Source organism: Copadichromis virginalis, linkage group LG18, assembly GCF_057382275.1.
Source record: "Copadichromis virginalis isolate Kocher_CV1m ecotype Utaka linkage group LG18, C_Virginalis_male_GT1.1, whole genome shotgun sequence".
In the NCBI taxonomy this organism is placed as follows: Eukaryota; Metazoa; Chordata; class Actinopteri; order Cichliformes; family Cichlidae; genus Copadichromis; species Copadichromis virginalis.
In genome coordinates, this window is record NC_140635.1 from 3,274,171 (window position 1) to 3,301,524 (window position 27,354).

At 42.9% G+C, this 27,354-nt stretch overlaps 2 protein-coding genes across 10 annotated transcripts in view; one reads left to right on the top strand and one right to left on the bottom strand.

Moving 5' to 3' along the window:
- Positions 1–21: 21 nt before the first annotated feature.
- LOC146686947 (uncharacterized) lies at positions 22–5,765 on the bottom strand. The gene is made up of 4 exons (XM_085440121.1): positions 5,188–5,765; positions 3,920–4,035; positions 3,156–3,282; positions 22–933 (listed from the first exon to the last, which is right to left on the bottom strand). Exons 1-4 carry the CDS (start codon positions 5,447–5,449, stop codon positions 95–97), a joined length of 1,344 nt encoding a protein of 447 aa, XP_085296247.1. The 5' UTR covers positions 5,450–5,765; the 3' UTR covers positions 22–94.
- Positions 5,766–6,013: 248 nt separating this feature from the next.
- dnaaf11 (dynein axonemal assembly factor 11) overlaps positions 6,014–27,354 on the top strand; it is a 45,428-nt gene continuing 24,087 nt past the window's right edge. For 2 of the 9 annotated variants that reach the window (XM_085440111.1, XM_085440113.1), the window contains exons 1-9: positions 6,021–6,269; positions 7,467–7,634; positions 10,867–10,944; positions 11,046–11,218; positions 11,565–11,785; positions 12,500–12,676; positions 21,773–21,850; positions 22,902–22,967; positions 23,468–23,537. In XM_085440111.1, coding sequence (XP_085296237.1) covers positions 6,260–6,269; positions 7,467–7,634; positions 10,867–10,944; positions 11,046–11,218; positions 11,565–11,785; positions 12,500–12,676; positions 21,773–21,850; positions 22,902–22,967; positions 23,468–23,537 — 1,041 coding nt within the window. In that variant the 5' untranslated portion in view covers positions 6,021–6,259. Of the gene's footprint in view, positions 6,270–7,466; positions 7,635–10,866; positions 10,945–11,045; positions 11,219–11,564; positions 11,786–12,499; positions 12,677–21,772; positions 21,851–22,901; positions 22,968–23,467; positions 23,538–27,354 lie in introns of all 9 variants that reach the window. The other 7 variants (XM_085440114.1, XM_085440116.1, XM_085440112.1 and 4 more) reach the window with 6 other exon arrangements.

A 27,354-nucleotide genomic window follows, 5' to 3' on the forward strand; every position in this document is an offset into this window, starting at 1 on the left:
TGTTTAATGTTTTGGCTGATCAGTGGATATAAAATCAGTTTCCAATCAAATGTCTTAGAACTGAGTAACAGCAGCGAGTTCTCTGGTAACCAGGTTAAAAGGCCGCGACCGCCTGCTCGCCTTGATGGTGCTTCTGCTGGTGGATCCTCAGGTTCTGCTTCCCGGCGAATCTCTTCCCGCAGTGCTCGCAGGCGAACGGCCGCTCCCCGGTGTGCACGCTCTGGTGCGTCTTTAGGTGACCCGACTGTGTGAAGCGCTTCCCGCACTGAGCGCAGCTGTACGGCCGCTCACCGGTGTGGACGCGCACGTGCGTCTCCAGACTCCGGGAGGACGTGAAGCACTTGCCGCAGTAGCTGCAGACGAAGCGGCGGTCCCTGCTGTAGCGGTTGAGCTCTAGAGCGTCCAGCCTGGAGCCACCAAGCGCCAGCGCCAAAGGGAAACCGCCGGCATTTAAGTCAGACTGTTTGTCCATGAGCGTGGGACGCTGGTCCGGTTTCAGGTACGGCCGGTGAGGGACGGGCACCATGCTCGGCAGGCCCTGATTGGTCCATGATGAGCACAGATCTAGCTCTGAGTCAAAGGGCAGTGAACTAATCAGGGAGACGCCACGCTTCAGCTCCGAGGTCCCGGGCAGCGAGGCCGGACTTCCTCCTGACTCAAGCAGAAACGACTTCCTGCTGTGAGCCACAGACACAACGCGGTCTTCCGACTCGGACGCCAAGTCAAACACGATGTCCGAGGAGCAGCTTTCGACGCCCCCTGCGGGCCGCGGGGAACCGGGCGTGCTGCGGGACTCGTGATGCGCGAGTTGCTCTAAGACCGCGTTATTATTCTGGTCCCACGGCCGAAGGTCGGCGCAGGTTGTGTTTGAGATCCTCAACCGAGACGCGCCCTGCTCACTGTCCTCCGTCTCTGACGTCGGCACCTCGGTCCCTGCAGACACACAGAGGAAAACTGAAGTTCAAACGGAGCAGGTCAGGAATCTCTTCTTCCTCTTTTATCGTGTGATTTTGTCAGAAACAAAAACAGCTGTTTTTCCTGCACGTGCTCTACCACATGCTTTTATTTTGAAATTATACTTTCTCATGTATTATTACCACAGATAGTTTAAAGCCTGAGGGCCTCAGCTTGACTGCAAAAAAACAAGAGGTGATGAGGAGGGGCGGGTCTGATGGTGGAATCATGCTCATTGGCTAATAACTTGTGACTGACAGGTTACAGATCATTTTACAAATACAAACTTTTTTTTTTTTTTTTATTCAGAATGAGCCAAAATGAGAGAGCACATAAACTCAGCTGCAAGATGCTTACAGAGGTCAGAGTTGTTTTCTTCAACAGCACCAGAAATCTTGTTGCAACCACATCTATCGCCACCTGGTGGCCTTCAGACAGAACGCAAGTTTAAGGCGCTTCCATACTGACCTTATTTTTTATGTTCTATACCAGGGCTCGGCAACCTGCGGCTCTTTAGTCCTTACAGTGCGGCTGCGCGTGGTTTGGGAAAATAAATTAGAAGTATTTAGCTGAAGTGTGTTTTATTTATGTTAGTTCTTTGTTAACTTGTAGTTCTAAATTGGAAGATTATTGTGATTTTGAAATATAAAAATAAAATTATATTCTATTATTTTTTTCATCACTCAAAATAAGCATCACACTCGCGGAAGCCGATATACCCACCGAAACGCCGTGCATTTATTGAGACTTTCAACCCCAGGCAGGCCAATTATGGATCTTGGATCCACATTATGTCAGCAGCTGTTCTCCACCGTGAACTATGTTAAAAACAAACAGCGCTCACGCCTCACAGACGACAGCTTACAGTCCTGCGTAAAGATGAAAGTGACTTCGTACAGCCCCGATCTGCAGACGCTGTGCGCAGAGGTTCAGGAGCAGAAGTCCCGTTGTAAACATATCACGGCAGACCCGACGATGTTTGCATGAACGCGCTTTTCAGCATTTCTTTATTGACCACTTTACACACACGGTTGCTGTACGCACACAGACGGCTGCAGCTTTGCAGCTCACAGCCCGACACACACCAACACAACAGCAGAGACGTTAAGGTGGCGAGGCGTGATTGCGGGTGCCGCTCAGGTGCGTCCGCCTCCCCTGCAGCGGCGCTGCAGACCACGCCCCGCCGCACACATTAACCAGGTAAAATACATATTTAGGCAGAATTTTGCAAATATCTATTTTTCCTTTTTTAGCAGCATAGTGCTTTTTTTTCCCAATTATTTTTTAAAAGTCAGGCCAAGGTATGAGGATAGCGGCTCACAACAGTTTTTGTTTGCTGGATCATTTTAGTTCAGCTTTCCTTTTGTTATATTTCTTTAAGAGTTCAAAATGTATTAATTACATAAATAATGTAATTTTCTCTGTAGCACTTCATGGATTTCATAAGCAGCACACCTTAGTTGTTCACACAAAGCATAAAGGTAAAAAACAGTATATACAGTGTTATCTTCATTTTAGATGTCACAAAGTATTTGCGGCTCCCAGAGTTTCCGTTTGGGTGGAAATCGGGTCCACGTGGCTCTTTGGGTGTTAAAGGTTGCTGACCCCTGTTCTATACAGTCTGTGGCTGTTACTTAATACGCATATTTAAATTTCTAATTATTTAATTTATGTCATTTTCTGATCATTTTTAAATTTAGAATTTATTTAATCTACTTGTGTTTAATTTTTTTCAGCTGTAAAACAGGAATTCCCCAACTTTAGGATAAATAAAGTATATTTTATCCTTGAGGTAAAATAAATACATAAATGAAGTCTTGAAAAACAAATGAAAAAATAATTATAATTTTATTTTTCATTCATCAGAGGAAAAAAATCCCATCCATTTACTGCTGGCCTGTCCCCTCGCTCTTATTTTGAAAGTTTAAATTGAGTGGACTGCAGTTGGTTTGATCTGATTTTGTTTCTGCTGCTTTTATTTGGTGGAACTTTGCTGCTAGTTTAAAATATTCACTTATTGATTGTTTTTTTTTTACTGTAAGGATTTAACACGTGAGTTTTAGCATTTTTAAAGAAGGAACTCTGTGATTGTTGCTCTTAAATAATAATGCAATTAAACTAAATCAATAGACACACTTAACATCCACACAGTGTTTCTGTGCCTCCACCTGGAATTAAATACATTTTGCTGGCTTGCTCACCGTCCTCACTGATAAGCAGCTCATCTGTTGTAGCGAGGTCAGATTCAGCTTCCTCTTTTGGTGTTTCCTCTTTTATCAGAACAACATCCTGTTCGTTTGTCTCCTCTGCAGCTGCTGTCGAACCGTCCTGACAGTTAGAAAAAGCAGAGCTGTAGTAAATGTTTGTGACAGTGACACATCTTCTGCTGTTTAGAGGAAAAAAGTCAGCGCTGTGCAGAAAACCGGCCTTCTGTCCGGAGATGTTCTTCCTGCTGTTTTGTCTTTGATGTCTCAGGGAGACGTTGTTTCCTCGTCCTCGGTCTGCTTCCTCTGATTCAGGGAGACCTGCTAAGTGTGGCCTGATTATGATGAAAGCTTTTTAGCGACTTTTCACATTCATGAAAAAAAGTTTTTTCTCTAAATATCCAAACTCATTCCATTTTCATCTTTTTATCAAAATCTGTGCAAACTTTATTACACTTTAGACCTTTTCATTATTTTTTGGATTATTTATTTTAGAGGAAAACTTTAGTGCAGCTGATCAAACGTGGAGCTGACGTCATTTAGTTCAGCCGTTTGTTTTCAAATCATTCAGAGGGAAACAGAAAGCTTCACTGAGCTTGCTGCTAAGATTTTAATTCTAATTTGATTAAAAAACGACACTACGAGGCAAAAACGTTTCTGAAAATTAAAAAGGAAGCCCCTCCTCGTGTTGCACATTAACATCACATCGTTATTTGACTGTGATCGGGTCTGCTCAGAGCTGATGTGGTGGGAAATCTCACCTCTGCGTTTGCAGGACTCGCCTCCGCTGTCACCTCCAGCACCGCGACACGTCCACATCGTCTGAGGTTTGACGCCTTCGGCTGTTTGGCGCTGACTCCAGCGGGCGAGGCATGATCTGAGAGAATTTTAAAAAACGCCACAAACACAAAAAAAGGTCTTTAAGTGAGTCAGGAGACCGAGAAACACAAAACACAGGATCCACTCCTGTCTCCGTTTTGTGCTGATTTTAAAACTGTGAGGAATTTAAAACTTTAAAGGTTTTAAAGTCACATGACTGTGATTGAATGCTGCATCTTTCAGACCAAATATTGCACATGCACAGAACTTAAACTTAATGAATCTTTTTAAGGGATTTGAATGAGACAGCGGCTCTGTAGTTATTTATTTAATATGATGAAATATTCTTTATTTATCCCAGGAGCTGGGAACTTCTTCTAACAAAGCAGCTAAAATGTTAAACAACAGTGGAAAAGATCAATAAATCACAAATATGACAAAACAATAACAAAAAGAAGCTCAATTAAATAAAAGATGAAATAAAAGAGGTCAATAACTGAAAAAAATACAGTAAAAAAGTGAACAAACATATTTCACACTGTTTTTATAACATCTTTTATACTGGTTTATAACTGGTTCTATACTGCTCTAATTGGTTTTATAAGGCTTTATAACTGTTTATACAGGTTTCATACTAGGTTTAACTGGTTTTATTCTGGGTTTATAATGGGTTTATAACTGGTCAGCTGCTGGTTGAATCGTCAAACAGCAGCTGCCAACTCCCACCTTAGCCCCCCAAATATCAAAGTCAGTAATTTTGGTAGCGTTAAAAATAAAGTCGTTTAATGAAATCCACCTTTAAATCTCAAGATTTTTCTGTTTTTCTAGTTATGACTCGTATTTTCTGCGTCTTTATACCATCTCTTTATTTCGGCTGATTGAAGCAGCTGGAAAGTTTGGTTCATTCAAAGTGGGACTGGTAAACGCATTACCAGTGCTTGGTTTACAGTGAAAACACCCGAATAAAGTGTACACTGAGTGCAGTCCTGACTTTGATTCATAAGCCGAATTCATACATGACTATTGGAAAATATCATGCGGAGACAAAAGTGTCTGAATCTTTGACAGGGCAGTGAAAAAACGCCTTTTAAACTGTTTTTCAATGGAGCTTGGTTCACGTCGCTCTGAAACGCGCTGTGAGCCTAGACACAGGAAGTCTCGCGCTCGAAACATCACTGACCTGCAGATGACCGAAAGCCTGAAAACTCACCCGGGGTGAAATCCAGCAGCCTCTCGCAGCCCTCCTCCTCCTCCAGCACGGCGGCGCTGCCCCGGTGACCCCGGGCGATGATGGACTCAATGAGCTCCAGTTTCCTCCGCAGCGCCTCGTTCTCCTTGTGACTGCGGGTGATCTCCAGCCGCAGCACCGCGTAGCTGTCGTCCACCAGCTCGCAGATCTCCGCCACCGCTGCTTTGGTCAGCGCCTCCATGATGGACGTCAGCTGAGAGTGAAACCCCGTATAGCTCGTCATGTTCAGCCACCGAGAAACGACACCAGCCGCCGAACCGCGAATTAAATCGACATTAACAAACACTGTGGACTCAGCAGAGGAGCGACGGCCCGCCCGTTTTCACGCTAAGAAAGGGTTTGTTTGTTTTTTCAAACCCGGTGAAAAATAGGATGGATGCTGCGGAGCACCGACCGTTTTTGTTTGGAGTGGATCCGTAGTCTCTTTAGCAACTTCCGCCAGAACTTTCAAAATAAAAGATCAAGATCTAGCCTCGCTAGGTTCAAGTATACATCATAAATACCAATTTCCGCTTAAATATATTACCTTTGATACAATTGTTGGATTCCTTTTCGTATTTTTAGATAATCTTTTTATTTAAATATACTTAATGTATATTTGTGTCTTTAAATATTTTAAATGTTCCAGTTTTAACAATATACATATGTCTTTGTACTACGGTTAGATATCAACTGAAGTTGAACATAGTGCTGTAAATCATCACAGCCTTACTTTACCCAAGTAAGTAATTAACAACACGGTTTTTTTTTAGTTACAGTCGAAGAGCCTAGCAAAATGCCTCTTCAGATAATTAAAGTAACCACACTTCAAAATTAAACAGCAGCACACATCTGAAAAGATCTCAGCATTCCTATTCGTGAATATCCGCGCCTCTGTCGTGACAGTCTTAAAGTCAGCATAGGGCAATTTCAAAAAGCACCGTCAACAATGTAACTTAATTTAGTCCGTGTGGAGTGGTGCATTTTACCACAGCACTCGAACGCAGCAGCTGCTGTTTGGTTTCCATGGCAACGGTTGGCCACAGATAGGACGATGGTTTACAGTAAGTGAAAGAAATAGAGGCAAAAATACACCATTTGTTGTTTCAATGTTCATAACTGACAGTATAACCGATTTTGTGGCCTGTCCGTGAACTTTTGTTGTTTTAAAACCCGCTTTGAACCGGTTTGTGCCCGGTATGAACTCACGGGACGGTCATGGCGGTGAAATTCAAGTTAGCATGTTGTTAGAAAACGTATTTAGTATTTCCAGTGTTAGTCTGTGTTAGTAAAAACAGTTCAGTTCTCTGAATGATTCAAAATATATATTCATATGTCTGTCAGCAGTTCGAGTATTTGTATACCGTGATAGTTTGAAGACACTTAAAGGATACTAGAAATATATTTCAGAATGAAAGTGAGTTTTTTAATTATGTTCTGGGTTTCTCAAACATCACAGGTGTATGTTTACAGGGAACTAGAGCGGGTATCAAGATTGTAATACTGGGTTTAAAGTTGATTTGGTTGCAGCTTAAATGTGTTTTTTTAACCCTGAAAGTTTCTGATGAATCTAAAAAAAATTTAGATTTTTTTTTAAATGAAAAAGTCCCAAATTTCATCCCACTCTTACGTACTCTAAGGGCCTGTCAATCGTTAAATATCCATAACTCGAAGTTAAATCTTTGAATAAATTTATTATACAAAAATCAGTGGATTTTTCTTTCCAGATTTTATATGAAAAGCCCCAAACTCCTCTTTACTTTGCCTACATTGCTAAATTAAATATAGTGTTATTTTATGGTGCTAAAAATAAGAAGTTTATTTATGTGGGACAGGATTGCTCTGAGTTTTCGTGTTTTAAAAAGTACTTTAAGTCACGTGACTTAACAGGCACGCTTTAACTCAACTTGAATTTATGAAAACAGAATTCTGTTTTTGTACATTTAAGCTTTGAACACTTTTTTGGCCATGAAAGTAAAGACATCCTAATTATTAAAAAAACGGACTATTTCAGGTCATCAGGATCCTGTTTTTAACTGACTTAAAACCATGTTTAACAACACACATGACTATTTAGTTTTATTTTTCTAATTAGCATCTACTATAAATTAGTATTGATTGAATAATTTGTGATTAGAGATTGAGTGAAGCAGGTTAAACCAGGCTGCAGCATTGATTCTCCCCAACTCCTGCTGACCTGCTGAGAAGACGTTTTTATTAGAAACGGATTCAGATGAAGTTCAAAGGAAAATCTGTTTCAGTCACAGAGGATTTGATCCGCCGGCGCGCCGAGCACAATGAGTGTGAGATCTTCTCACTGGAGGAAGTTTCTCTGCATCAGCAGGACATCGAGAGGATCGAACACCTCGACAGGTGGTGCAAGGAGCTGAGGATCCTCTACCTGCAGAACAACCTCATCCCCAGGATCGGTGAGACGGGCCTCAGTGTGGGTAGAACCCTTTGAAGGAAGAAATGACTGCATTTTAGTGTTGGCTTGGTCTATTTACTGAAATATCACCAGTTATTATGAAAGTGAGGTCGTGAGAACAGTTGTGGTATTTATGTTTGGGCCACTACTACTTGGGCTGAGTTTAGCTCTTACAGGTCCAGAGTGTGTCCTCACAACAGAGGACACACTCTGGACCTGGTCATCACCCATGGGCTGTCCACCAGCGTGTCCTCTGTTGTTGACTTGGCTGTCTCTGACCACTACTGTGTGTTTTTTAACATCACCGGTTTTATTCAGCGGGAGACCTCGGTGCGAACTGTGAGGAGGCGCTATCTAACCTCTGAAGTGGCTGCAAATTTTACCAGGGTTTTAGACGAATGCCCCCTGTGATTTTACCTGCACCCTGCGATCTGATTTTTAATCATTTCAACAGCAAACTGAAGAAAAGCCTTGACTCCGTTGCTCCACTCACCACCAAAAAGATTAACGTAAAACATGTATCACCCTGGAGAAACGAAGAAGTCAAAAAACTCAAAAGAAATTGCAGGGCAGCAGAAAGGAGGTGGAGGAAAAATAAAAATGCTATCAACCATCAAATATTTTGCGAGCAACTTAAAATGTACAATAATACATTAAGAAACTCAAGAAATTCATACTTCGCCAAAATAATCAGTAAAAACAAAAATAATCCCAAGGTCCTCTTTTCCACCATAGATCATTTATTTAACCCTGATTTTTAACAGCTCCCAAAGAACCCCCACAGACTCGCTCTGTGAGCAGTTTGCAGACCACTTCAGGGGAAAGATCAGCGCCATCAGATCTGATATTTTATCTAATCGCCATATGATTGTAAACACATCTGAGGGCTCGATTGTACCTGAGGAGACACTGGACAGCTTTGTCCTGGTTAATGCTGAGAACCTTCAGAAAGTTTTCTCCACAGTGAGACCCACCACATGTCTTTTAGATCCAATCCCTTCTTCACTCTTTAAAACACTTTATGGATTTTTTGAGGCTGAGCTTTTATACATGATGAATTGCTCTCTTCAGTTGGGTGTCTTCCCTGCTGCCTTTAAAACGGCGGTGGTGAGGCCCCTTCTGAAGAAGAGCAATTTGGATTGTAATGATTTTAATAACTACAGACCTGTATCCAACTTACCATTTTTAAGTAAAATCTTAGAAAAACTTGTTTTTACTCAGATTACTGATTTTCTCAATGATAGACAGATCCTGGAGATATTCCAGTCTGGATTTAGGGTGAACCACAGCACAGAGACGGCTCTCCTAAAGGTTTTAAATGATCTTAGATGTAACTGGGACGCCCAAAAGCTCTCAGTCCTGGTGCTACTGGATCTAAGCGCAGCCTTTGATACAGTAGACCACGCTATTCTTTTAAACAGACTGAAACACATGGTGGGCCTCTCTGGTGCTGTACACAACTGGTTCACTTCCTATCTCTCTGACAGATCTTTTATGGTGAGTATGGATACATGCTCCTCTAAGATCCATAAAATGACATGTGGTGTGCCTCAAGGGTCGGTTTTAGGCCCTGTACTTTTTAATTTGTATATGCTCCCTCTCGGCAGTGTCATCAGGAGGCATGGAGTGAACTTCCACAGTTACGCTGATGACACGCAGCTGTACATCTCCGTGTCTCCTGATGACACCAGACAAATGGATGCCCTCTTTAACTGTATCTTGGATATAAGATCTTGGATGGCAGAAAACTTTTTACAGCTTAACCAGGACAAAACTGAAGTTTTAATTGTCGGTCCTGAGGCTCAGAGAGAGAAATTCTTGTCTAAATTAGAGGCATTTTCACTATGTCCTTCGCTACAAGTGAAAAACCTGGGTGTTATTTTTGACTCTGAGCTTGGTTTTATCCCACATGTTAAACATGTAACCAAAATTGGATTTTATCATCTAAAAAATATAGCCAGAGTCCGCCCTATTCTCTCTCGGGCCAACACGGAGATGCTGATGCATGCTTTTATTACCAGTCGCATTGATTACTGCCCTGCTCTCTGGTCTTCCTAAGAAGAATATTTCAACTTTACAACTTTTGCAAAACTCGGCAGCTCGTGTGCTGACGAAGACCAGAGGGCGGGCCCACATTACACCGGTTTTAGAATCGCTGCACTGGCTCCCCGTGTGTTTCAGGATCGATTTTAAAGTTCTTTTATTGGTTTTTAAATGTCTTAATGGTCTTGGGCCTTCTTATCTCTCAGATCTGCTTTTACCATACGAACCCTCGCGGACCCTGAGGTCCTCTGGTACTGGCCTTTTGATTGTCCCTAAAGTCAGGACACATACTCACGGAGAGGCAGCTTTTCAGTGGTATGGTCCTCGTCTGTGGAACAGCCTGCCGGAGGAGCTCAGGGCCGCAGAGAACGTACATGTTTTTAAGAGCAGGCTCAAGACCCACCTTTTTAATTTAGCTTTTACTTAGCGTTTATTTATTTTATGCTTATTTATTCTATCCTGTTATTCTATTATTAATTTAGACTTTACCTAATATTTATTGATTTTATTCTTATTCATTTTTTAATCTTCTTACTCTATTTATATTTATATTTATATTGTATCCTGTTCTTATTTATTTTATCATTTTACCCTGTATATATCCTATTGTGTCATATCTCCAGTGTTTCCTCAGAGGGCGCTCTCTGCACCGGGGCTGTGATCGACTGTGGCTGCTGGGGCTCTGGGGTCCTCTCAGCCTGGCTGGGGGGCTCCTTGGCCTCCCTCCTGCTGTGTGCCCAGCCTGGAGGCTGCGGTCTGTGACCGGCTCCCGGTGCAGACGGCTCCCTGTGATAGTGTTTCATCACTTGGCTCATGCGAGCCCAGCCCAATTTTTACTCTTTAAGTGTGCGCGTGTGTGTATGTGTGTGTGTGTGTGTGTGGGGGGGGGGGGGGGGGATATGTGTGTATTCACATCGTTTATGTTAATGAGAGTGTGGGGAGTGAGTTGGAGGGTGGGGTGGGCTGCTTTTAACTATGTAAAGCACTTTGTGCTACATTGTTTTTTGTATGAAAAGTGCTTTATAAATAAAGATTGATTGATTGATTGATTGATAGCTGACATCAGTCAGATGTTAGATGTGTTGTCACATCATCTTACCAAGGAAAACATTCACACAGATGCTTTTGTTCTCAAAAGTCATCAGCTGCCTCTACAGGAACTTTGTGATTTTGTGTTTTTGTTCGTTTAGAAAATGTTGGCCGACTGAAGAAGCTGGAGTACTTGAATCTGGCCTTGAACAACATTGAAGTCATTGAAAACCTTGAAGGTCAGTGCATAGCGTATGTACGGGCTTTAATTCAGCGCTTGTTTTTCTGCCTGTAAACATGTAAACATGTCGCCTTTCTGTTTCCACTTCCCGCTCATCAGGCTGTGAGAGCCTGCAGAAACTGGACCTGACGGTGAACTTCGTGGGCCGCCTGAGCAGCGTGGAGTCCCTGAGACACAACATCCACCTCCAAGAGCTGTTTCTGGTGGGGAATCCCTGCACGCAGTTCGAGGGCTACAGGCAGTTTGTGGTGGCTGCACTGCCTCAGCTCAAGGTAACGTCTGAGGTGGATCCTCGTCTACATCCAGAGAGGTGGAGGCTGCTGTTATTTGTTTGGGTTTACTTATTTTTTACTTATGATTGAGGCAGCTGAGCTCCGTCTGGAAGATTCTGATGACAAAGTATTTGATGAAAAAGTGTCTGCAGGGATTCAGTTAGTCGGATGTTAAAAGGTCAGAGCTGAGAACACTTCAGTGAAAGCAACAGCCAGTGAAGCTCCAGGAGAAAAATGTGTGACAGTCGTTTAAAGACCACTGAAAGCAGTTTGGTCATCAGGCTGTGAGCTTAAACCCTGATGGAGGTTCAGAGTTTGAGTTCCAGCTCTCGCTCTGTGTCCTCAGAGTCTGGACGGGACAGAAATCAGCCGGTCAGAACGGATCCGAGCCTCGCAGGGTCTGGAGGAGGCGAGGAGGTGCGTCGCTGAGCAGGAGCAGGAATACCTGAGGAGGAGAGCTGAGGAGAAAGAGGAGGCGAGGAGGAAGGAAGCAGGAGTTGAGGAGGAAAAGAAGGAGAGGAAACCAGGCTTTGACGGCCGCTGGTACACCGACATCAACAACACAGCGTGAGTGAGAAGATAAATCGTTACTCTTGTACAGAAAGTTTCTGAGATGCTGCAATTCCAAACTGCAGTGAGACAAGATTTCACTTTTTATTAACGTCCTTGTTAATACGCATGATTATGTTGAACAAATCTGGTCTCAAACAGCAGAATATTCAAGTCAAGTAAGTGAAACTGCTAAAATCAGGAGGAAGAGGGAAAAAAGGGACAAATATGTTTGCTGTGTGGACTAGACTTGGCTTATGATGAGTCACTCTCATATCTGCTTTACACTTAGAGATTTGTTTTGGAAGTAAAATATGTGAAAGTGAAATCCAGAAAACGTGATTTCAAGGAAGCTGTTGCAGATTTTTGAGGCTCAGACTGCAAACACTGTGTCTCCTTTAGTTTCCTGGTCCCTGAGGCGGACTAAAGACCTCTGACGAGGATGTCATGTATGTAGAGGCGCTCTAGGCGGTCAGAGGTGTTGCTAACTGCGATAGAGGGCGTGAAAAGTAACAATAAGTGATGATAACATCTTAAATTTTTTCTAAAACTATAGGGAGTCAAGATCCAGGACCTTTACTGTCAGTGTGCAGCCACAGCAAAATTACTCTTATGGAATCTTCACGTGATTCATAGCAACACTTACAGGTCACCCTGATGAGTTCAGGTGATCGAAGAGTCTTTAAACTGTCTTTACAAACTCAGTGATGACCTAAGACCTTCTGGTTTCAGCAGTCCAGAGTCAGAGAAGAATAAGGAGAACCAGGAGTTGAACGAGAACCCAAAGAACCCGGAGGAGGATGAGGAGCAAAGGGAGCACGAGTTCTGGCACACACCGTGCAGCTTCACCCCCGAATCTCGTCTGGAGGCTCACCGGCACCTGGAGGAGAAGAGGCGGGCCAAGGAGAAGTAAGTGCCGTGAGATCTGAGCACCACACCGACTTATTTACTCAACTGTTATAATGAACTCACTGGTTAATCAGGCTGTATGAAATAATGAGGTCAGTAAGGCCCAGACAACAAATATGTGCCTTGTACAGGAGACATAAAAGAAAGTCAACAGGCTGTTTCAAAGTGTCAGCTACAAACTTCTGGGGGGGGTGCATGGAAGAAAAAAACACTCTAAATTTATCTTCATTAATTACTTGTGTGACGTAAAACACATGCTCATTTTCATATGGTGTTTTTTTGGATGCAATTCACTAGTTCAGCCACCAGATGTCTCTATAATCACACCTGAAAACTCCACAGCAGCCGATCCCGAATGGTGGGATTTCTGTGCCGGTCAGAGATTACTATTTGTCTGACTGGCATAAATTAGAGGCGTGGCTTATATTTAGAGGTGTGGCCCCTGTGTTTGACAGGTATGCTGAGTGTAGCTGCTGGGTGTCTGGTAGGCCTCAGGTCTGCTTGTGTGCACTTTTTATAATTACCCTCATGCGCACATTTTAACTGAAACTTTCACCATTAGGGGGCAGCACTTTGCTTTGTGGTGTGTGCCACTGTTTTTAAACTCTTCTTTTTTAGCCGTTCCCATTTATCTCAAGACATTTTCTTTTTCATGTTGCTCTGTTAGAAAAGAGTGTGCTATTAATGAGTTTCCTCTTTAAATAAAGGTTATACTGACTCGCTGCACCACCTTGTGGTACAAAGTAATACTATAAAACAAGTACAGCCTGGCCTTAGTTCAGCTTCAGGCAATCTCTCTTCAGCACAATACAGAAATGCTTTGAACAAAAGTCATAGCAGTTGTTTCTTCATATTCTTTTGAAGCTTTTAAATATTAAATTAATCACAGAAGTTTCACAATAAAGATATTTAATGTGATTATCGAGTTTCCTGTGCAGTTAATGGTGCTAACAGACCATCATCCATGTCGTGAATGAAATTCTAGTATTCTGTCAGGAGTGTGTGATGCACCTGTGCAGGCTGTAGACGCAGCTGGTTGTTCAAGCTGATAATTTAGCTGTTCCAACCTCGTGTCCAAATATCATCACTTCCAGCTAAAAAACGCTAATGTAGACGCTTCAAGATGGGTGATGCCACGATGGCTCCGCCCATCATTTATAAAGACTTACTAAAACCTTAAAACAGGTGGAAGAGTACAGCTGTCTGAAATGCAGCTGCTGTCCACAAACTTTTGGCTGTATTGTCTTTTTTTCTGTGACGTTGACTTTGTTAGCCGATTCACCAGGACAACACTTAATGTATTTTGAGTCGAGGATGCGTGAAGCAGCATGAATCAGACATAAATACGTTGGCTGACGGGCAGGATGAGTCTGCGGTCTAGCTCGGACTGTCGGGTTAATGAGGAGCTCTCAGACGAACAAAGTGTTCTGTACCCGAGGCGAGGCGGTGGCGTCAGAGAGACGAGCGGGTTCAGGCGGTCAGGGAGGATTTTGTTCTGTTGTGTTTGTGACGAATGACTCGGCCAGTGAGCTCGAAGGTGCCAATAATCCTGAGTGATTTACATCCAGGTGTCAGAGTGGGACTGACTGATGAGACTCAGTGGCGACTGTTTACTGAAATATGTCTAAAAATACTGACCCTGAAGCCCCGAAGCCTAAATATACAACAAACAGGCGTTAGAGGAACAATATTCTAACTAAAGAAGAGTTTGTACAGTCTGCAGTGTCACAGCTTCTGATCTGTGCTGCTGCACATTTAAAACTGCAGCTGGAGGAAGAATGAACAAAGAAGAAAACATGAAGACGCTTTAACATCTTTAAAACACATAACAGCAAAGTGTGCAGTGGAGTTAATAAAGAGAAACAGGAGACGATGGAAGCTGCACTTTCACTGAACTGTTAGCATGTTAGCGAAATTAGCAGGTTTATATTACAGGTTATGTGTAATGTTGCTGACTTTAATGAACACTGATGGATTATATACTTTTTTTTAATTCAAGCTTTTGGGCCTCTGAACGTCTAGTTTAAATAAACTCTTTGAGTTAAAGCTGAAAGTCTGCACTTCAGTCTTATCCTGAAGAGGAAACAACATAAAAAACGCCTGTCCAGATATTTATGGACCTAACTGCATAAATGTAAATGTTTGATGTCATTTACAAACGATAAGGAGCATTTAGACTCTAAAATGTCCAGATTTTCCAGTAAATTATTAAGTTTTAGGGATTCATATGTTCTGTATGTAAAGCATGGACTGTGTGTTTACACTGTATACTCGGTCTGTGAAGGTCAAACTGCCCAGCTGCCGCACACTCTGCAGACTAATGACTCACACTAAAGACATAACTGGGGCATTTTGAGGTGTTTCAGGGCAGATTTGCTGACGTGTTCGTGGTTTTGATGTTGTGGATGTTGTTGATGTCAGACGGCTGTAGAGCGTGAGCCGGTGGTTCGTCACATCAGTCGTGTGGGTGAAATGACGGCGGTTTGAGTCCCGTCAGTTTCAGAGCTGACAGCACAGAAAAATTAACTGTGTGAATACTGAGCTTCCTTTTGGTCTGCTTTAAATTCCTGTTTATAGATTTTATTCTTTATATGATATAATATATTATATATATATATATGTGTGAACATGGACCAGAGGTACGGTGGCCCCGAGAGGTCAAATGTACTGGAACTTAAGAAAACACCAGCAAACAGAAAAATACTTCAAAAGCAGACAAAACACAAACGAAATAGAAAAAAACAACGGAGATTAAAAACAAACAAACAAACAAACAAACAAACAAAATCCCAGCTGTGGAAGTGACGATGAAAAACATGAAGGATGGAGACACTGATGATTCATCAGTGTAAAGTAAGAAGAAGCTGCAAGGTTGTGTGTGTTTCAATCACATGATTCATATAATACTGTGTTTACTATTAGCTGTTTACTGTTAGCCTGTCGCTCCTGCAGCCGGTCCGACACGTTTTTGTCTCCCCAAAAACACTTCTGCTGTGTTTTGTGTGATTTTGCAGCATTTTAGTATTTGATGGTGTTTTTTTAAGTTGCAATGGATTTGACCTCTCAGGGCCACCGTACAGAAGCCACACTTTTTAAACACACTCCGGACAAATTAAAGTTACAGCTCTCTCTCTTTGCTGTTAGGTGAAGGCTTCAGACTAACTGCTGATAAAATGGCAGAGGCGTGCTTGTAAAAGGACTTTGATTTCAGGCACCTGTGTTAATCTGATGAGCTGTGATTAGCTGATTATACACGAACTCTCTTTAAAATATAGCTGCTGACTGTTTCCTTTGCAGTGGCCCTACTCGTCCAAGCCACCCGTGTCTTCTGCTTGTACACCAATCAGATTACAGCGCTGGTCTGTCATGAGTCTAATTATTTTGCTGTAATTAGTGCTCACCTGTAAGGTGACCCTCTTACCAGGGTGTTAATTGAGTATGTGTAGTGTGTTAAACATCTGCTTCTCAAAGTGTTTCTGTCTTTCACTCACACACACACACACACACACACACACACACAGTTTCCCTGTCAGTATGCTGATATCAGCCTGCAGCTGTGAGGTTTCCCTCACTGAGAGCAGCCCAGTCAGAGTGCAGAGGCTCAGAAATGCTGATTATTTCAGTTTACAGTGAACGCTCCTCTGTGGGAGAAAAATGGTGCAGATTAGCTGGAAAATCACAGATTTTTGTAACCATGTGTGTGGTTTGTGTTGCACTTTTTACGACTTCATTACAGCTTTGTGAGTTTTTTGCAGCCAGGTTGATGTCTTCCATGTGAGAGACCGGTGGCAGTGACAGTCTGCTAGCACCAAAGCAGTAGGACGGAGGTTTTCAGTGTAGCATCGCGTTCCACTTTGTGACTAATTTTACTCTCCGGACTGCCAGCAACCTTCAGCAACCACTCTCAGGTAGTCAGCAAATACACATCAGTTTGTAGACTGGAGGTTGCCAGCTGGTCTCCACGCCTGTCTCCCTGTGAAGACCCTGGACGGGACTAATATGTGCTGGAGAGCTTGTGTCTCAACTGGATTGGGAACAGGATTTTTGTCATCCTGGAAGAATCAGAGGAGGTGGCTGAGGAGAGTAAAATCTGTCCATGTCTGAATAGAGATAAGCAGAATAAAATGGATGAATTGATGGTAATAAACACTTGGATCTGTGTGATGTCACTGAGAGCGGATATCCCTAATATGGTAATCAGAGGCACACAGCTCCGCCTACTTTTAGTTTGTGTCTTCTTTTAAGGATATAGACACTTTAATGAGGTTTTCATTCAGTGCCTCTGTGTTTAAAAAGATTGTCCTGACTGTTGTTCTGATCCTGACTGTCTGTCCTCTGTGGAGCTTTTACCTTCCTCAGGTCCTTGCAGTGTCCTTGGGTGAAGGTTGAATTCCTCCCTTTTCCTTCCTGTTTGCAGTCATTTGAAGATCCTCGTGGTTTGAGGAATATCATTTTCATTCTCGCTCTTCTTTGTTTCCATGATTCGGTCTTGTGGAGGCAGAACTGTAGCTGTGATTAGAGACCATCCAGAGAAACTTGACATGTAATAGACGTGCAGAATAATAAACACACAAAGCCTGCTCCTCTGGGGTCGCTCCGAGCTTCCAGTTCACAGGGCGATGAACCCCGCTGCAGGCTCTGAATATTAAATCAGCACCTCTGGTCACCAGGAAAACATTCAGCGTCTCTTAGAGGACAGAAGGCCAAAAAGCTCCAGTGATTCTATTTGTCCACCTGTTCATTACAGTTAAAATGCACGTAAGCATGTTTGTCACATGGTCATTCCTCCAACTTTGTTCTCTTCGTTTACTTTAAAGTGACGATGTGAAAAAATGCAGATGTTACAATGACAGTGTGTCTTTTTTATTCTTTGGAGTGTTTCAGAGATATAAGTCAGGATTACTGCCAATAAAATAACTCTTCCAGCCAGCATCATCAGCAGGATTTAAATTCATAGTATGCTCGTTACCCCCGAGATCTTCAGCCTCGTAAAGAGATGAAGGAGCTCAGCGCTGGCCTTAGGTCTGTGCAGATGTCGCTATGACAGCCTCCATGGTTCAAGCTCCACATCACGATGTTAGCAGAGCCTTTAATCCTTACATCACTGTGCTTGTTTTTTATAAAGCCTTAAAGATGAAAAGTACTTTTTGTTTTCTAATTTCTGAGCTATTTAATCACTAAATAAGATGCAAAATAAGCACTGATGCAGCACCTCATGTAATCTGAGAAACAGACAGGCTCTGTGGATTCTTGTCAACATAAATAAAAGCTTTTCTATCCAGTGAGAGAAACTGTGAGGTCTTACTGGATAACTAAGTTCCAGTTTTTTTTGAAAATCTTGTCAATAATTTCCTCTGTGATCTTAAACAAAGAGCTGGGTGTCGTTTCCAGGCAGCACAGAAACATCAGACTTTGTGTTTCAGTAAAACTTGTTGAGTTCTGCCGTCGTGGCTCCTGTGACGTAAACAGAGAATATATCTCAGGATAAAACGAGGTTTCACAGCACTGAGGCTGGTCCAGGATCAGTGGATGCTGTAATAAATTGGCTGTTTGCACAGCGAGGCCTGACACATCTGCTTTACTTGGTCATTTTTCCGCTTTAGGCAAAGGTTTAAAAAAACCCTTTCTATCCACCGTCCGCTCGTCTCGCTGACCTGTGGACGCAGCGCTGACTCACAGCGTTTAGCTTTCATAACACCTCGAGCCACAGAGTCACAAACAGCTGAGCTGTGTATGACGAACACTGTGGAAGTGTCCCGCTGCTTAATCTCTGCCCACAGGAAACGCCTCACATCAGCCCAGAGGTGTTTCAGCGTGTCGGGCTTCTGTCACATCCTCTCCTCTTCATTTGTTATGTGAGATGTTAAATCTGCACAGTCTTGAAATGTATGCCGATAAATGTAATCCAGCCTCAGTCGTTTGCTGAGGACGGTTGGATTTAGAAGATGTGAGGTTACACCTGTGGATAATCCTGGTGTGATACAGGTGATAGTCCACCTACTTATCCACATCACAGCAGCATCCCTGGCCAGCGCGCTGTCCAAGCAGAAAATCAGGTTGACACGGCGTTGCCGTTTTTACCGCCTCCTCACGCACGGCTGTCAGAGCGCGCTGACTTGATGCGTGCAGTTGGGCCGTCACCGGATTGTCAGGAAAGATGAATTTCCTGGTCCTGAGGTGGATTCTGCGATAAGGTCAGCCGGGAGACGGGCCCATGTTAAATGGCTGCTCTGTTCGTCTGAGAGGAGGGAAAACACCACACAGAGATGTTGCCTGGCTGGTGTTTATTCATGACAGTATAGACAGCCCTAAGTTTGTTATTGACCCTCTTTTAGCCTCTTTCATCTCCTCCAACTCTACAGGGAACTAACGAGACCACTAAATGCACCAGTGCGCCTGTTTTCTGCTACAAGCAGTTCACTGTCAGAGTCTTTTCTACCTGATGCAGGTAAAATGATGACTTCGGAGCAGTTAAAGTGAACCAAAACAGTGATGCTGAAACCAGATATCTAAGATCACTGTTGTCTTTTGTTTACAGAGTAAAGCAGTAGAGTAACGACACTGTGTCTGCGTTTAGTTTGCTCCAGATAAGAAAACACAAACACCTAAACGTCCATTTTACAGTTCAAACCTCAAACTGGAAAAGCTGCACAGAGCACATCCAAACATCCGTCCATCTTTTTCCACTTCCAATGAATTTGAATTCAATTCAGTTTTATTCATATGTTGATAAATGACAACAGTCACCTCAGGTGCTTTATATTCTAAGGAGCGACCCAACAATTTAAAGTTACCTTAAAATATTGATCTGTTTCAGTGCTGGTGTCTTCTTGGTGTCGAGCTGTATTTGAGCTGTTGTGTAATCGTGGTCTGTGGCTCTCACAGCTCCTCTATGATGGATGACTTTGCCCGTGTGCTGTGTGTCACTGTAACAGCAGCAAACAGATGTTGGGTTCAGAGGTGCTGCAGCACCTTACTGTCCTCCGCGTGGGGAATGCAGCTGTGAATCCGGCATGGATTTGGACTTCTCTGCGGGCCGCACGGCTAACTGAGCGCTGTCTGAACAGATCGCCCTCAGCTCTAGAACTGTCACCTCTGACGTCCCCATTACTCTGCTCTTTGACAGATGCACCCTTAAAAAGATAGAAGTTATGGGTTTACAGCTCAGGCAGCCACACTGGGACCTTGACGAGTCGACGGTATGTGGCATCGAGGGAAAAGCTGCTGTTTGAACGGAAAGTGATGGAGATGCTCATTCTGTTTGGATAATTTCTGTCAGCCTCACCTCAGACTAACACCACCACATCCAGGAAGTGACTGAAATAAGAAGGAAGCAGTCATAATTTTGGACTCCAGTGGAAGTCAGAGTCCCGCGTCATTAAACCCCGACTGATGCTGAAGGAAAGCCCAACATGAAGCTCTTAGAGTCTAAAATCATCACTTTCACGCTCACTTTGAACCATTTAGGGAGCCCTCGGATCCTGAGTGGAAGCAGTTTGTGCACCTGAAACAATCAGATGGGCCAAATCAGTAAAACTGTCTAATCAGCTATAAAAACAAACCGAGAAGATAAAGCGTCCATTTATAAACCTAACAGTTAGAGCACTGTCACAGAGGCAGCATTCACCCTCTCTCTGTATATTCACACATTTCAGAGACCTGCTAAGCACTTCCAGGAACTCTCTGAAGTCTGCATGACCCATGTGACGACCTCGCCTTCTGAACCCCGCTGATTCGACTCTTACAATTCGAGGGCCGTCACACAGATGACCACGAGGCTTCTCCACAGTTTCACTTAGACTCATTATCGCTCGCTCCAGCCAACCACTCCAATAAAAACCACGACCTGACATCCTCCGGTTCAGCACATCGAAGCCTCCTCAAGCACGCCGTCGCCCCCTCTCCTGCCTCCCTCCCTCTCCTTGGCTGATGTACGGCTGCGGAGGTCGCGGCGGCCGACCCTCTGCAGAGCGCTAAACACTCACCCACCTGGACTGCTGACAGGTTCATCTGCTGCTCGGTGGGCCTAATAGACAGGCTGATATGAGGTGTGTGTTTCCCCGTCAGCGCTCGTGTCGCCGTCTGCTTCTCGCAGCTAATTGAGCGACCGGTTGTGCGGCAGATGGTGATGAGAGCACACCGAAGGGATGACTCTGGGACTTTTCTCAGTCTTTAGTTTTTCCACATCCATAATAATAATAATAATAATAATAAGCTAATAATTTTAGCTTACAGCTACTGTTAAGCTACACTTAGCAAACGGTTTTACTGCTAGCAAAACATTTAGCTGATAATTTCCAGTTTTTTATGTTTCATTTGGTAATGGTTTTAGCTAGCTGTTTAAGTGTTTAGCTATTTCATTTCTTTATCCGTATTTTTAACTGGCAAATTCAACTTATGCGCTTTTTCACAATCTTATGTAGTTATTTAAAATTTTTATACTTCATGTTTAGCCGCTAATTTAATTTCTTTTTTCATATTTTTAACTTCCATAATAATTTCCACTTTTATTTATAATTTTGATGAGCTATTTCCAATGTTAATCTGATATTTCTGTATGAAGCTAAAAGTTTTGTTTCAGTTTTCAGGACAAGTGAAGAGAATAATTTGTTAGCAAGCACCTTTTTTTAAAATCACACTTTTAGAGCTTTTATATCATACCTGTTTGAACCGTTCATTCTTTTGCCCTTTTATATTGCAGCTACCACTTTTTGGCTCACGCCTCTTCAGGCTCACTCAGATTAATCGGTAGTTTCTTTTTTTGTTGTTGTTGTTTTTCAGATTATTCCACATAATCTTGCTTGGTGTTGAACCTGCAGGGGTTCTTCACCCTGTGTTAGGCAGGTTAAACTACGTTCATACTGACTTCATGACTTTCAGCCTTCGAGGTGCCTGCACTGCTGTGTTTCCAGGCTTCAGCCTACACAAACATACTCCATTACACATTATATTTCTTTTTCTAAGGATGCTCCTGGAGGGGAGGGCAATCTTTGATCTCCAAGGTACTATGACTCCAGGTGCTGTCACCTGTAAGTCCACTGTTTAAACACCCTGACTTCATTTGTGATCTGCTCACACTGCGCTGTTTCTCTGCAGGGGGAAAGAGAAGAAGCCGAAGGCCCCGAGGACGCTGATCACTGCTGACGGACGAGTCTTGAATATCAATGAGCCCAAGTACGAAACGAGAAACAGAAGCAGGTTTTCCATCCTCACTGTGATGGCATGTTTGTTGAAGCAATACATGACAACTTGCTGCATAGATGATTGGGATCAGATCTTTAAGTATAACATTTTAAAGCCCTGACTGATCAACAGGTTCAATTTGTATTTTGGAAACAATTATAAAGGAAAGCGCTGCAGGTCCACAGTTTCTATCACAGTTCTTCTTCATATGTGTCATGTTTTTACTTTGGCTCAGTGAGGCAGGTGAAAACTTATCAGGTGCTTTTTCTGGTCCACTTGCTGTCGTCCTGTTGGGGAAAAACATGAACGCTTGCAGGCAACCCCGCTCCTCCTCCATTATCCAAATGGTTTATATCATGAGCAAGGCCACAGGGGTCGAGGCCTTAAAGCGCGCCTGATTTCATTGGTAATCTGAGCTGAGGACACGCTCGGGTCAGGAATATATGCTTTATGTGATATATCACCTTACTGCAGCGGGGCGACAGCACGCCGTGCTTCACGGCAGCCTGTCTCGTAGCAGCCAGCTCAGTAAAGATGCACACGAGTGGCCGGGAACGTCACATGCTGCAGAAACAAGTTTAAGCCATAAAATAATGTGGGTTTGACCAACCTCACCGTCAGGGTCGTCTCACAACATCCAACTTTAGAGCAAAAAGAAACACATTTACAGCCTCCTGCAAAAAAAAAAACAACAGTTTGGGTCTCCACAGCTAATTTTCTCCTTTTTAAGCCTGCATGGTTTTAACTAAATACCCTGTTTGGATTTTAAGTTGATGTCTGTATCGCAGCTAGAATCACAGGACTGGAAGGCACCAACAGGAAGTCTACTGATCGGACTTTATCTTCAGTCATCTGTCACTTATGGCTCCAAAAATGAACATCGTGGTGACAAAAACTCTGTCTTTGAGCTTTCATAATAATTTGTCCATCTATTATATACAGTCTGTGGAGGCACGGTGTAGATAGCAGTGTTTACATTAAGAATCAGTGTCATGTGTCCTGGTTTGAACATCTGGGTTGTTGCTCTCTGTGTTGTTAACAGGCTGGATTTCTGTCTAACAGAAGATGAAGAAAACAACACGATTATCTTGGACCTGGAAGTTTACAGGTAGGAGCACAAACTCTCTGCAGCTTCATTTATCAAAGTTAAAAACTAATCATGTCTTAAATAGGGGTTCAAATGGACTGAGCGAACAGACCTGTTTTATCAATCCATATTTAATGGTGAGACACAGAGTTACTCTCAGTTTTGTCAAATAATATTGAACCTTAGATATCGATAAAGGAAAAAGCTGTACCTCGTTTTATTTTAAAATGTAACTTCTTGCTGTAAATGAGATCTGTGTCTAGTCATGGTTTGTCTTCGTGTGTGTTGTGTAGCTGGTTTCTGTCTAATGTGGTGGCTGTTTGCACCAAATCCGATTTACCGCAGCCACATCGAGTCAAATTGATTTAAACTGTGGTCGGAGCTCAGGTTGGAAAACCCATCACGGTGCTTCTTTCACAGAGACGGGCTTTTAGATGTCCGACCAAAACTCTCCACCCGATCAGCTGATCAGCGTCTGTACCTGTCTGTGTTTATAATGACTGACCTTCCTCTTTGCACAGACACATGGACACCTCTTTGATCGATGTGGACGTTCAGCCGTCGTACGCCAGAGTCAGCGTCAAGGGAAAGGTGCGCTGTAAAGCTTTTATTTTTATACTCAGATTAACTGGTGACCTTTCAGATTAGGTGATGCCTAATTTGAAGTTTAGCCTGTGCGTAGTTTTGGCTGCACACTCTGAACTTTACAACAAATCCATTAATTTGGGGCTTTTTCCATCATAAAGGGCAGCAGCAGCCACTTAGAGTCAGTCATTAAGTCTTTGTCAGCTTGTTAAGTTTGTTGTTCAGACCCTCACTCACCACCGTTTCCATCATGCAGATATTCACAGTCACAGTTACGCTCACCTTACTCGTACCTGATTGGACACTTTTTCCCGTCAGAGCTGTCTGAATACTTCGTGGCGTAGATTCGTCAAAGAGCTGGAAACATTCCTCAAACATTTTGGTTCATATTTTTATGACAGCAGCACAAAGTTTCTCCAGATTTGTCAGCTGCACATCCTTAAAGTGAATGTCTCGTTCCACCACAGCCCTACACTGCTCTGCTGGGCTGAGACGTGGTGACTGTGGAGGCCATGTGACTACTGTGAGACAGTCAAAGAGAGATGCTTTCAGCTTGAGCATAAAAATAGCCCCCACCTCATGACACCAGCAGCAGCCTGAGCCTTTCATACGAGGCAGGTTGGAGCTTTGCTTTCATGCTGTTGGCACCAAAAATCGAGATTCATCACATTCAGAAACGAATAAGAAAATGATTCAGTGCAGTGAAAACATGTCACAGCCAACTCAGTACAATGTGAAATTTTTACCTGGACGAGTGTAAGAGAATTTTAGCTGTCCAAACTCTGCTGTGCATCTTAAAACCAAAGAAAAGTGAATAATAATAGTAAATATTCAGAAGCAGCTCTTTGTGCACAGTTCTTGGTCGGTGCCTCTTAGATTGGTCGTTTTTCCCCATGTTTGTCATCATATTTAATGTTCATGTCTCTGTGTTTTTGTGTCTTAGTCACTTCCTGTTTGAAGGTTAGATTCTGACGTGACTTCCTGTCTTTGTCTTTGCTCCTACACCTGCTGCTGTTTTCACCTCGATCTTCAGTCAGACCTCTGAGTCTTTGTCTTTGCTTTCCTCTGGTTGTTCACTTTGTTTGTTACCGGTTCGTGTCCTCAGAGCTCCAGACTCCACTTTCATTCTCCTCTCATTCACACTGGAAGCAGGCCAGTTTAACCACAGACTGCTGCTGTCAGCCAGTGAAGGTCCTTGTGCTCAAGGGCACTGCGACAGTAGTTCTTGATGAAGATTTTCCTAAACGTATTTCCATGTTGCTCTGGGATTCAAACCTGTGAATTTTGAAGGCTCTAGGAGCACAAACACGAACAAATCAGCAAATCTTTTCCCGTGTTGCTGAGTTGAGGTAACTGTGCACATGTTACTTGCAGTTTGAGGTATTTGTACTTACTGCAGATATCTGTTGGCCTCTAAAGTTTACAGGAAGCACTTACCAAGCAGTATGTCCTGCATAGTGCAGCTCTGATTTCTCACAGTGAGGAGTTCAGAGACTGCAGGCAGCAGCAGACTCGCTGCAGGCCGACACCAAACTGGAGCAGCTCCCCTTTCAGCAGCACCACAAAGCCAGAGAAGGTCTGAGATGAATGCACATATTTCTGTCTGCAAACAGAAACTGAGAACTAAAGTTTTCAAATTCAATCGCTGATGAAAAATATGATTAATTTTGAGAAGTTGGTGCTTCTAAAATCTGTGTGTATGTTTACAGTAGCTTCATATTTTGACATTGAGGTGACTGGCAGAGGTAGCATAAGTGTACGTGTGCAACATGTTTTTACTAAATCAGAGTAACACAGCTATTTACATTAAAAATCTGCAATGTTTTTAAGGTTAAGTGTTTTTAAGTGTCTTTGCAGAACGTGTGGGCCCAAGCACATAGTTTACATACAGAGCTTTAAGGTTGGTAATAAATCTCAGTGCTTCACGACAGACCCAGCATATGAAAGCATTGAAGATGCACATGTATAAATAACATGTTCATAATCCATCACTGCCATGAAAGTGCAAGAAAGAAGTTTCGTTTTCATCTCAAAGGACAGCCCGACTTTCATTTACCAGTTGAATGTGACCTGAAGAAGAGGGTCATCAGTATTAATTCCTAAATACAAAGAGAGTTCTGAAAAAGTTGGAATGTAAATAAAAACAAACTTCAATAATATCCAGGATTGTTTATATATGTAAAAATATATAACATACATCAAATATAGCAGTGGTCCTGGAACCGAACCCTGTGGCACACCTTTAGTTATATTAAGCATGCTAATGTAAAACAAACAAAGGAAGAAGAATAAAACCAGGAAGACAAATGTTAAATAAACAGGTAGCATGTAAGAACTGTAAAGGTGTGTGGCCCATATCATCATGTAACGCATGGAGCAGTGAGGAGCTCACCCAGCTGCTATAAAGTAGTAAAAGTGAGACTTCTGACCAAACCTCCTCGAGCTCTTCTCTTTTTCTCCTACAATCTCAGTTTTCCGCTGTGTTTTGAAACACTGCCTGTTAATGCAGAGATCTGTCTGCAGTGTGGAGGATGTACGGACGACTGACTGCTGTGATGTTGCTTGTTGGGAGCAGCGGGAACGTGTGATAGATGGAGGAGCAGATTTACAGAACATAACAGGCCTCCAGAATCTGCTGAATCATCAAACCTATGTGACGTCGGTATTTTTGGAAAGAGTTTTAATATGCCTACTATGAATTAATTTCCCAGATGGAAACTGTTTTTTTTTCTCTGTAAAAATGGCAGCTGTCCAGAACAAATGCACCACAAATGTGCTCTGTTCAAGCACACACCTTCACGATCAGTAATCAGTCAAGTCTCCTGCAGCAGAAGTGGAGCCGCTGCAGCCCTGCTGGAGGTTTCCTGCAGTCTGACAGGTTTATTGTGACAGGAGCCTCCGTCCTGCGCATCCACTGCATTTTCTCCCACGTCTTTCAAAGCTGCTAATTTATTTATGTTTTTAGGAATTGATTTCTGAGGAAAACAGTTACTGCATATGTATTCAGTCATATGAACAACAGCACCTGACATATTTAGGTGTGTCATTTATTTAACAACTAAAAAATGCAGAAGCCATGTGTGAAAAACCGATTCCATCCCGTGAAACTTGTCGAACCACTTTCAGTGCAATAACCTGCAGTAATCATCACTTCATCAGTCTCTCACATCGTTGTGGAGAAATCTTAGCCCACCTTTTTTACAGCAGTTGTTCAGTTCATTGAGATTTGAGTGAATTCATTTATGCACAGCTCAGGTTGAGGTCTGGACTTTGACTGGGTCATTGCAACACTCTGATTCTTTTCTTTGTAGACTTGCTGCTGTGCTTGTGTTCATGGCGTGATGCATGACTCACTTTGAGCCAAGCTTCATATTTGACTCTTTAATACTTTGGCATACAGAGGAGTTCATGGTTAACGCTGTGACTGCGAGGTGCTCGAGTCATCAGCCTCCTCCACCATGCCGACAGTCTGTCCTGATAACTGTTTGGTTTCCAAACATCTCCACTTTGTCTCGTCTCTAATCTGTGCTGCCATGTTGTTTTTAAAGAGAAGAGGCTTTCTCCCTGTAACCCTCCAAACAAGCTAAACTTGTTCAGCCTTTTTCTAATTGTACTGCCATGAACTCTTAAGATGCTAACATGCAGAGTTCTCGGGTTTCTGCTTTTTCTCCGAGCACTGCACGCTCTAACCTTGATAGTAGTTTATTCCAGTTCTGTTTATTCCAGCAATCCTTTCCTGTGAAAGTAGTAAAGATGTACGTTAGTGAGCTGACCATGAACACCTCAATGACCTGAACCAACATTGTAAAAAAGGGCCAAGACT